The sequence below is a fragment of the Schistocerca serialis genome, chromosome 5 (assembly GCF_023864345.2).
Source record: "Schistocerca serialis cubense isolate TAMUIC-IGC-003099 chromosome 5, iqSchSeri2.2, whole genome shotgun sequence".
NCBI classification, from domain to species: domain Eukaryota; kingdom Metazoa; phylum Arthropoda; class Insecta; order Orthoptera; family Acrididae; genus Schistocerca; species Schistocerca serialis.
The window spans coordinates 263,835,048-263,847,579 of NC_064642.1; the positions used below are offsets into that span (position 1 = coordinate 263,835,048).

Here is a 12,532-nt window from a genome sequence, read left to right on the forward strand (position 1 = left end):
AAACAGACTTCCTATTAGCTTTTGCTTCCACAGTTCTAAAAGCTGTGTTTAGTACACATGAAAATCTCAACATTCAATTCAAAGTCAGTGTTGTGAACAGGAGACCTAAAACATTTGTACAATAAGTAGTTAAAAGTGGATGAGTGGCTTGAATTTCTTGAGAACAAAATGGGTTCAGTAACATTGCAGAGTATGGCTGAACTTAATGCAGATAATAACTTAAGAATCATTTTGTTAAGAAATGGGCCAACTAAGGTTTACGCCAAACCAATTTAATGGAGTTGAGAAAGTTTGCGTAAACTGAATTAAATCAAATTGGGATGAAAAAACTGAAATAACATTCAACACAATTCCTTCTGTTGCGTCTGCACAGCTTATGGTTCAGTTCAGTTAACCAACCCGAGCTTCACAGTGTGATGGAGACTACATAAGGGTGTAATTTCTGATCTTTCTATTTGAAATTCTGAAGACAGACTCGTGAAAAACCTAAAAACCTGAAATATGCTGTATACATTTTGATGGTTATCAGGCAGTCGTAAGGTAGCCAAATGGCTGTTCAGGATTACGGTTGTAAATCGCACTACAGGTTGCGATATTGTGTCTTTTGGTTTGAAACTTTGAAAACAGACTTGTGAAACATCCAAAATTCACAGCATGCATTTTGGCAGCCGTTGGTCAGTCATAAGGTAACCAAAAGTCTGTTCAAGAGTATGACTGCATACCTCCCTACATGCCACAGTTTTGGGGATTTAGTTCTGAACTTCAGGAAACAGACTTGTGAAACATCCAAAACTTGCTGCATACATTTTGATGAATATTGGGCAATCATAAGGTACCCAAATTCCTGCTCACAAGTATGAATGCGAACTGTGCAAGTCACAATTTTGAGTTTTTGCTATAATGGTAAGGTAGTGAAATGCCTTGTCATGAGGATTAATGATGCCACATTACAGACTGAAATTTGAAAATAAACTAATGACACACTTCGAATTTGCTGCAAGATTTGGACAGTGATTGGACCATCTTAAGGTAACCAGATGCTTCGTCATGTGCATGAATGGTTATGATGCTATAGGCCACAACTCAAAAATACGCACATCAGACACCCAGAATATGCTGTAAAGATTTTGATGATGATCGGACAATCTTAAGGTAGCCAAATAGCACTGCTTGAGCATGAATGGAGTAAAGTTACTGCTTTGTCATTGTTTCCCTTAGTCCCTTTGTACTCAAAATTTTAATTTCTGAGTTGTAATGAAACTAATGTTCTGTAAAAAAAAAAAAATTGTAATAAGCTACTGCAGTTTTAAAGATCGCAGTGAACTCCAGCTTTACGCAAAACCACCATCGATAGCAGTGGCCACTGCGCACTGTGCAAACACAACTCGAGTTAGTAACAGTCTAACTCGGAGTGACCTGAAATCCCCTCCGCCCAAGTTAACCCAGTTTGGAAATTTGAGTTGCCCCATCTCTAGTTCTGTTGTCTGACTAACAGAATTACAAAATGAAACACCATAAAAAAAATAGCAGTAAAATGTTACAGTAGTCTTAAAAGATGTCTTGGCTGAATTAGCACAGAAACTAACACCCTGTGGTCTAGTAACAAAGTCAATATAACTTCCTATCAAGATATTTCCGTTTTTGTGTTAAGAAAAACTCCAACTGCATACAGACATACACATTTTCTTCAACAACCAACAGGATACTATAATATTAGGATCCTGCTGAAACATCCATTGACACATGCCATAAATGTATAGTACTACTCCATCTGTTATAAGTAATACCAGTGCCTCAAAGATTTATTGTTTGTTTTGTTATATTTTTCCAGGTATTTATCGTGACTTGCATTTCTGAGATCACTTAGTGAAAACTCAAAATGTGACACTGCAGTGTGGTTTGGATTCCATGTTACACTCTTATGTTCCCTAACAACTGATTAGGATAACTGGTTTTCTTTTGGAGGCATGCCTTGACTCACTACACGTAATAGCACAATGTCTATGAAGATGCTTTGTTTACCTGTCTTCCAAATATATTCTTGAAGATATACAACTTTTGCTATTGCCAATTTTTTTAAGAAAAAGAATTGAAGTAAAAGAAAACATGAGGCATTGGATATGGTACCATACTTATTTTCAATACATATATGCAGATTGAAGTAATGACTGAAAATTTGTACCAAGGCTGACATTCGAATCCTTCGTACAAATTTTCATTTGTCATTTCAGTCTGTGTATATCGATCGTAGTTGTTTTGAAAAGGTATCTGGAATACTTGATACTTCTGTTCACCACAAATAAACAGCTCAAAAAACAGTTAGTGCTTTTTAAAACAGTACCTTCAAAATATAACCATGCCTCTTCAGTTCATCAGGAGACAATTTTTTGACCACAACTTCTGGCTGCATTATTGTATCAGTTCTCCCAATATAAATATGCCAGACTTGAATATTTTATGAATGATGCTAAAATGCTGTGATACACCTGCAAAAAGAGCAATATGTTAAGTTTTAATTACTTTATTAACACTTTGGCAAGAATTTTTTTTTTCTTTTACTGATTATCCACATCCTTCTTTCCATCTGAAGTGTCTACTGATAGTACCTCCATTTATGTAAAATCTACGTGTTGAAACAAAATCATTGTTCACCAATTAAAATTAGCATATACACAATGGAACTGGCTTTGTTTCTTATACACTGACAGGAAAAAAAATGCAGCACCAACAAATAAGTAATTCTGGGACTACATTTGTCTAGGCAACATACATAAGTGATTAACACTGCAAGATCACAGGTTAGTGTAACTGCAAGATAAGCCATTGCAAATGTGAAAAATTGTACATTAATAACCAGTGTTACCACCAGAATGTTGAATGCAATTGTGCAAACATGCAGGCATTGTGTTGTAAAGGTGCTGGATGCTAGTTTGTGGAATGGAATTCCATGCCTGTTGCACTTGGTTTGTCAATACCGGGATGGTTAATGCTGTTTGTGGACGATGTGCTGGAATTGTCAATGGATGATGTCCCACATGTGTTCAATTGGAGACAGATCTGATGATCAAACATGCTAAAGCATAACACTAACACTCTGTGGAGCATCTTGGTTTACAAGAGCAGTATGTGGGCAAGCACTATCCTGTTGGAAAATACCCCCTAGATTGATGTTCCTGAATGGCAGCACACACATCAAACTATCACACTGACATACAAGTTTGCAGGCAAGGTGTATTGGATAATCAAAAGAGTGCTCCTGCTGTCATATGAAATTGTGCCCTAGACCATAACTCCAGGTGTACGTCCAGTGTATCTAACACACAGACAGGTTGGTTGGAGACCCTCTACTGGCTTCTTTTTAACCAACACAGTCATCCTTGCCACCGAGGCAGAACCAGCTTTCATCAGAAATTACAACAGATCTCCACTCTGCCCTCCAATGAGCTCTCACTTTACATCACGGAAGTTCCAAGAGGCAGTGGTTTGCGGTCATTGGTATGCACAATACAGTGTGTCTGGCTCAGAGCTGACCTTGAAGTCACCAATTTGAAACAGTTAGTTGTGGCACTTTGGTGTTAACTGCTGCTCAAATTGCTGCTGCAGATGCAGCCAGAGCCATACGCCAACCACAATGGTCTTCTCTCTCGGTAGTGCCACTTGGCCATCTGGAGCCCGGTCTTCTTTCGAACATATATTCTTGTGACCACCTTACAGTGACTACATTCCTGCCAAATCTTTCTGCACTATCACAGAAGGTAGACAGTTTCTCGTAGAACTATTGTATGAGCACATTCAAACTCAGTGAGGTGGTGACAGTGGTGTCTTTGGTGCCTTAAAGGCATTCTTGATTAACATCAACTCACCACATTCAATCTCAAAGGTAACTTATGCTCACAACCAACACAGTATTTATTTATCCTGATGCGCATTCTTATAGTGGCACTATTAGTGCCACTGTTAAGTGACTGGTGAAAAATTTTAATACACATCATCTTTCAGATGTAGAAACATGCCTACCAACTTTCGTTTATGTCACATTACTCCTCCTTGGTGCTGTAATGTTTTTTCCAATCAGTGTACATAATTATAGATACACTTAATTCCAAACATGTATATTTACATATAGTCCGCCCCGATAGCTGAGTGGTCAGCGCGGTGGTCTGTCAACACCAAGGAGCCTGGGTTCGATTCCCGGCTGGGTCAGAGATTTTCTCCGCTCAGGGACTGGGTGTTATGTTGTCCTCATTATCATTTCATCATCATCATCTGTGAAAGGCAACGGGAAACCACCATTGGAATCATTTCCCTAGATACTCATGCAGTGGACCTTTCTGACAAGGCTTCCCCCATGACAAAACCTCCTGACCCCACCAACACCCTGCAACCCCACCTTCTACCTACTTCCTAAAATTCACAAACCCAATCACCCCGGCCGCCCCATTGTAGCTGGTTACCAAGCCCCCACAGAACATATCTATGCTTACGTAGATCAACGCCGTCAACCCCTTACATGCAGACTCCCATCTTTCATCAAAGACACCAACCACTTTCTCAAACGCCTGGAATCCTTACTCAATCTGTTACCCCCAGAAACCATCCTTGTAACCTTTGATGCCACTTCCTTATACACAAATATTCCGCACGTGCAGGGCTTCGCTGCGATGGAGCACTTCCTTTCACGCCGATCACATGCCACCCTACCTAAATCCTCTTTCCTCATTACCTTAGCCAGCTTCATCCTGACTCACAACTTCTTCACTTTTGAAGGCCAGACATACCAACAATTAAAGGGAACAGCCATGGGTACCAGGAGGGCCCCCTCGTACGCCAACCTATTCATGGGTCACTTAGAGGAAGCCTTCTTGGCTACCCAGGCCTGCCAACCCAAAGTTTGGTACAGATTTATTGATGACATCTTCATGATCTGGACTCACAGTGAAGTAGAACTCCAGAATTTCCTCTCCAACCTCAACTCCTTTGGTTCCATCAGATTCACCTGGTCCTACTCCACATCCCATGCCACTTTCCTTGACGTTGACCTCCATCTGCCCAATGGCCAGCTTCACACATCTGTCCACATCAAACCCACCAACAAGCAACAGTACCTCCATTATGACAGCTGCCACCCATTCCATATCAAATGGTCCCTTCCCTACAGCCTAGGTCTTCGTGGCAAATGAATCTGCTCCAGTCCTGAATCCCTGAACCATTACACCAACAACCTGAAAAGAGCTTTTGCATCCCGCAACTACCCTCCCAACCTGGTACAGAAGCAAATTACCAGAGCCACTTCCTCATCCCCTCAAACCCAGAACCTCCCACAGAAGAACCCCAAAGACAGGATACTTTCCGGGACTGGATCAGACTCTGAATGTGGCTCTCCAGCAGGGATGTGACTTCCTCAAATCCTGCCCTGAAATGAGATCCATCCTTCATGGAATCCTCCCTACTCCACCATTCCGCTGTCCACCTAACCTCTGTAACTTCTTGGTTCATCCCTATGAAATCCCCAAACCACCTTCCTTACCCTCTAGCTCCTACCCTTGTAACCGCCCCCGGTGTAAAACCTGTCCCATGCACCCTCCCACCACCACCTACTCCAGTCCTGTGACCCGGAAGGTGTACACGATCAAAGCCAGAGCCACGTGTGTAAGCACCCACGTGATTTACGAACTGACCTGCCTACACTGTGAAGCTTTCTATGTGGGAATGACCAGCAACAAACTGTCCATTCACATGAACGGACACAGGCAGACAGTGTTTGTTGGTAATGAGGATCACCCTGTGGCTAAACATGCCTTGGTGCACGGCCAGCACATCTTGGCACAGTGTTACACCATCCGGGTTATCTGGATACTCCCCACTAACACCAACCTATCAAAGCTCCGGAGATGGGAACTTGCCCTTCAATATATACTCTCTTCCCGTTACCCACTAGGCCTCAACCTCCACTAATTTCAAGTTGCCACCGCTCATACCTCACCTGTCATTCAACAACATCTTTGCCTCTATACTTCTGCCTCGACTGACATCTCTGCCCAAACTCTTTGCCTTTACATATGTCTGCTTGTGTCTGTATATGTGCGGATGGATATGTGTGTGTGTGTGTGCGAGTGTATACCTGTCCCTTTTTCCCCCTAAGGTAAGTCTTTCCACTCCCGGGACTGGAATGACTCCTTACCCTCTCCCGTAAAACCCACATCCTTTCGTCTTTCCCTCTCCTTCCCTCTTTGCTGATGAAGCAACCGTGGGTTGCGAAAGCTTGAATTTTGTGTGTGTGTGTGTGTGTTTGTGTTTGTTAGTGTCTCTATCAACATACCAATGCTTTCGTTTGGTAAGTTACATCATCTTTGTTTTTAGATATAATTTCATTCTGTTCTACACACCCTCTTGGACACGTGGCATACAGCATTTTAAAAATCTAAAGCATGCCAGATGATGATATACTATCAAAATTGGGGAACAATAAAATAATAACAATTACAATTCAATGTGGACAAGATAAATTCAAATACTTAGGAGAATGGATCCAACCCAATGGATTGGACAAAGAGGCAGTCAAAGGAAGTGCCACAAAACTAGACCTCACTTATAAATTAACACAGAACATACTAAGTGTGTGATATCATACAAGGCCAAAATCAGGCAGTGTAATCCAGCTACAAAACCAGAACGACTCTGTGCTTCAGAGTGTCTAATTCTAAATAAAAAGGGGCAGTTCGAAGGACTTGAAATGAAGGAAAGGAAGAGTCTCAAAAACATTCTAGAACCTCATACGGTTACTGAGAGAACCTAGAAAAATAGAAAAAAAATTTGACTCTACAAGCACACCAAAAAATTAATGGCTGCATGCAAAAATGAGGGTTGAAATTTTGAATTTATGACACCGAGCAAGAACGAATGAAAAGAGATGCACGGGAAACTGCCATTACAGTAAAGATAATCCAAAACAGAGAAGAACTCCGAAATAAAGTCAACAGCATAAAATCTTTGAAGAGAAACCACTAACGAGGGCCGGCCGGGGTGGCCGAGTGGTTCTAGGCGCTACAGTTTGGAGCTGTGCAACTGCTACGGTCGCAGGTTCAAATCCTGTCTCTGGCATGGATGTATGTGATGTCCTTAGGTTAGTTAGGTTTAGGTAGTTCTAAGTTTAGGGGACTTATGACCACAGATGTTGAGTCCCACAGTGCTCAGAGCCATTTGAACCATTTGAACCACTAACAAGGAGGTCCACACATTACATACCCGTGGAGGAGAGAAGAAAAGAAAGTGAAAGAATGCAGAGGTTCCGGGAAAAGAGAAAATAAAAGGTCAAAAAGCCTCAAGTTCTACATGGTCTGTAGTTGGCCCAATTCAAGGAAGGAAAAGAAATGTATGTGGATCACTAGCTTCATCCAAGACTTTCAATTGGTACATATGTGTAGTTTGCAAAATGATGAATAGGTCACTGAGGGAAAAGTCACTGGCTGAATGATGACAAAATGACTTCATTAATCCAATATTACACGTTTGGGCTTTTGCTGTCTTCAGATATATGTTAAAATAAAATAAATCACTTAACTAGGAACTTTAATTAACCAGTGGATATAGTAATTGTTACAGACTGTAGTGGTATTGAGTTAATCTGCTCTTTTTTGTTATCACTACAATATATAACTACAGAGTCCACTGGGTACTTGAAGTTTCAAGTTAGGTGATTTACTTTACTGTAACAAATATCTGATCATGGCAACAGTGACCTATTCAGCATTTTTGCAGACACATACTTTTCGACATGGTCGCATACCTCCGTCACTTTATATCATGGTTATGTTCCTTCAATACATACATATATACATAGATTAATCCTTGTTCCATAGATCATGAATACGGCATTTCGTAATGATGTGGAATGTGTCACCTTAGCATAAGTTTTCTTTACACAAAATAATTAATTAATTATTAATTTTTTTTTGCTACTTCATATCTAAGAATTCATCTATTGAGTAGAAGAATTCATCTACTGAGTAGAATCGGATACTACTTTGGAAACTAGCCTACTGTGGAAAAAGGATTACAGTTTAATGTGAAATCTGAACCACATGTTGTTTCTAGTGAATCATTGTGTCTTTGAGAGGTGAAGGAAGACAGAAATATTTTGTTGTCTCAACGGGATTTGATCTCGCGATCTTCCAGTTTTCTGGCACACACTTTACCACTTCTTTTTCTGCTTCTTTCTAATTCTTGTTATACCCCTCTTTTATTTAGGGCCTCCTACCTCCCCTACAGCCTTCGTTGGCCTGGCTTCAATGCGATTGTTTGATTACATGCATATCCTCATTAATGAAATAATAATATTGAAATTATGAAACAAAAGTAATGTTCTTGTACTTCTGGCTTCATCAAATAATAACATTCCTTTTAAAAAGAAAATGATTATAGGCACCAGTAACTAAAGGTTGACACATATCTTTCAGGGTTGAATGATGTATTTCTTCACAAGGGAAAATAAATACATACATACATAAATAAATAAAATGGAATCGCTTTCTGTGCAATTTGGGCATTAAATCATTGATTTCTTCTGATTAAATAGAAGTAATCTCCTGTAGCTGATTATCATGCAATAACATACGGTTCGTCTTCCAAATAAGCAAAAATTCAATCTTCATATTTGAGAGAATTTATACTATTCATGTATTTCACAAGATTAAAATGGAGTATTTCCTCTGATAAGATATTAGCAGCTTTTTCGTGTTCATACATAAAAGTATCGTATCAAACTTCTGCGGGAGTTGAGAGGTGTCCATTGGTTAAGGTTCATTAACAGTTAGTGGCTAGTTAGTGGCGTACGTCTTCCAGTGCAGTGGTAGGAAACTGTAATCTTTTTGAGTGTAATTACTTAGCCGCGCGGACTATTTTAACCTAGAACACTAAGGGCGCAATTTTACGTTGCTACTGAACGGCTGGGGTCGACCGAAGTGTCCGATCCCACCCGTCGGCTTTGACCCGTGATGTAAAGCTGTTATGGTGTGTGACGTCACGACGGTGCAATTTAGTTTGTGAGAGTGGCGTGTTTGTAGGTGTCGTTTTGATGTGATCGGTGATGCTCTTTGGTGGTGTGTTAGGTTATGTTTTTGGTTTAGTTTGCGAGTATGGCTTCGTGTGTGAATTTTGGTAAATTGCTTTTTTTATGTCTTTGTTAGGTATGGATATGACTGACAGGGTCAACAGTTTTCGATTGTCGTCTATGATGGAGGACAGTGCGTTGTCTCTAGTAAAATTTCTTCAACTATTCAGATTTTTGGATGAAGTCGTGAAGTGTTCAGTATGCTCTGAAGAAATGAGGCTTTCTTACAGTTCCGGGGTCTCGGACCAGGGACGGCTGTATGTGAGATGTTGTTAGGATAACAGGTCAAGGGAAGTGTTCGATCCCAATGTGTGGCTGTGAACGTTGGTTTTGGTATCGGGAGATGTTTTTGAGCTATATAGGTCAACGTAAGTGTCCGATTTAAGATGATATTGTGTTTAGTGGTATTTGGGGAGTTTTGTGATGTCGGTTTTTTTCGTCGTTTTGTAGAGGGGTGGGTGTCTAAATTTCTTTATATTTAGTTTATCCCAACCCAAAACCCCCCTATTTCCCGCGCTTGTCCCGTTAGTGTCATTAGGCTTTTTGTGCAACGTGTGCGTGTTTGTATTTCGATGTATTTTCATCCTCATAATGTGTACATAACGACTTTATATGCGCCATGTTGGAATCGTGGTTTATGGTCGTTTCCGCCATATTTGTGACGTCATGGGTCAAAGCAGACGGGTAGGATCGGACGCTTCCGTATTTCCAACGGTTGTAAAGTTCACTACTCCACATTTTATTCAAAGGAAGTCATAATATATAGGTTATGTATCAGTTAATTATAATTATTAGGTGCATGTTATATATCAAATTAAGTACAAACTATCTTATTTTATAGCCTACTGCAATCGTAATTTTTACAAGGGTTTAGTAATCTAAGTTTAACGTCTCGTGGGTTAAAGCGAGGCTGGGCGACTCTTCTACAAATGAAGCAGGCCATGATCTCGCCCGTCGACAATGTTTCCTTGTCAATGAATTACGACTCGTAATTTGACTTTTGCGCGGTCCATCACTGTAAGTAGCGTGCACTTAAAGTTGCGTTCACAGTGACACCGACAATGGTCGCCAGATACTGTCAACAGAGGTCGACAGCTTGGTCACGGTGCTGCCGATCTCATTTGTCAGGTTTTGGATGAGTCGAAGAGATTATGTTAGGTTAGGTTGCGTTAAAATCTATTCTATGTATGAAGTAGGTTAGATTTTAACCTCCACCTTCAGTGCTTGGATACGAGTACCTAAGTGCGGCGTTAGCTATTAAAAAGATGCCGAACGCATGTACATCAGTTATAGGGCTCTCTCGAAAAGAACGTGGCGAGTACTGTAAACTTTACTGCCCTTTAAACACTTGCTCAGTGGATTTCAGTAAGGACGTAAAAAGGTTTTCTGGCGGCAGTATTATTCCAGATTGAGTGTAACTTTTAGTAAGAAAATCAACTATATTATAACGTCCTTTAATGCACTTGCACGAAGCATAGCTCCAAAACTCGGTATCGAATAAATTTTTAAAAAATCGTAGTATTTGGGGTTCAAACGGGTGAAAATATTAGCTTTTAAATTAGTATTTAGAGCATCGCAAATGGAATCCAGCATATCACACAAAAACTTTGAAACTGTACTTTTCAGAACGTGCCATAGGCTATTTACTGGAAAGATCAATCGCCATGCGTCAAATATCAAAGTTTCACTTCTGATTTTATTTGGGCCAGAACTGTAACTTTAATGTGAGTATGAGACTTTCTAATGGAACTCGAATCACAGGTCTACATAGGTACTCGAAACGTTTGAAAGATAAAGTTTAGAATAAGTTATTCTTAACACCTAATCACTGAAATGTGGAAACATGTACGTACACCACATTTGCAAACACATCATGTAACAGAATCACCACCCTACTGACATAAAATCGGCAGTAACCAATACGGTAATCATAATTTGTAGGCAGTTAATGTCCACATCACAGCACAAAAAGATTCCTTACAGTAACTTTAAGCATAAGATAAGACATTCTTGTCACCTGAACGAATTAATTTTCGAGGTTGTAATCTGCACCTTATATTTTCGGGAAAAATTTTGCCAACTTGCTGTTTCCTATTGGCGTTCTCAGACCACACATTCCGAACTATATCCCGATTATGATATTTTTCATCCTCAGGACGCGACAACTCTTTCTCACAGTTCATAATCAAGTGTCATGTCAGTCACTATGCACAAAAAAAAGAACTTTTTTATTTATTTATTTACATTTTTTGTATGAAGACAGTCAGGCTCATGTCTTTTGCAAACGTCATAAATAGGTTAGATAAACTTACATACAGCAGTGGTACATACATTCATCTTAATCTGATCTGAATTCCACCAACTGTCTTCAGAAATCTTTTAAGTTCGGGCAATGAGATCGGCTACATTGTGACCTTACAAGTAGTGACGTAATGCTTTGAAAGGATCGGCCGTCTTTGGCCGATGTCGGTCATCGGCGGATTATTTTTATTATTTTATTTTATTGAGAGTTCCGTTGATCCTTATAGCAATGGAGTTGCAAGGATATGAAACGAGTCAGTATTTTTACAATGTTAACAGTACAGCAGCACACAATATGGTTAAGTCTTGACGAGACTCATAGTAAAAACATGGAACACTAGAAGAAATAAAAACACATGACATACATCAGAATTAATACTTATGTGTACAGTTTCAAATTAACAACATCAAAGTATCTGAACAACAATACAGGGTGATTCAAAAAGAATACCACAACTTTAAAAATGTGTATTTAATGAAAGAAACATAATATAACCTTCTGTTATACATCATTACAAAGAGTATTTAAAAAGGTTTTTTTTTCACTCAAAAACAAGTTCAGAGACGTTCAATAAGGCCCCCTCCAGACACACGAGCAATATCAACCCGATACTCCAACTCATTCCACACTCTCTGTAGCATATCAGGCGTAACAGTTTGGATAGCTGCTGTTATTTCTCGTTTCAAATCATCAATGATGGCTGGGAGAGGTGGCCGAAACACCATATCCTTAACATACCCCCATAAGAAAAAATCGCAGGGGGTAAGATCAGGGCTTCTTGGAGGCCAGTGATGAAGTGCTCTGTCACGGGCTGCCTGGCGGCCGATCCATCGCCTCGGGTAGTTGACGTTCAGGTTTCATAACTATCCTTTTTCGTAGGACTCTCCATACAGTTGATTGTGGAATTTGCAGCTCTCTGCTAGCTCTGCGAGTCGATTTTCCTGGGCTGCGAACAAATGCTTGCTGGATGCGTGCTACATTTTCATCACTCGTTCTCGGCCGTCCAGAACTTTTCCCTTTGCGTGAACACCCATTCTCTGTAAACTGTTTATACCAACGTTTAATACACCACCTATCAGGAGGTTTAACACCATACTTCGTTCGAAATGCACGCTGAACAA

The 12,532-nt window shown here is 40.1% G+C and overlaps 1 protein-coding gene across 1 annotated transcript in view; it reads right to left on the minus strand.

Moving 5' to 3' along the window:
• Nucleotides 1–12,532, minus strand: part of LOC126481669 (uncharacterized) — a 266,931-nt gene that overhangs the window by 209,133 nt on the left and 45,266 nt on the right. Inside the window, exon 2 of the mRNA XM_050105597.1 lies at nt 2,342–2,486. Within this exon, the coding sequence (XP_049961554.1) occupies nt 2,342–2,410 (69 nt within the window). The 5' untranslated portion in view covers nt 2,411–2,486. The remainder of the gene's footprint in view (nt 1–2,341; nt 2,487–12,532) is intronic.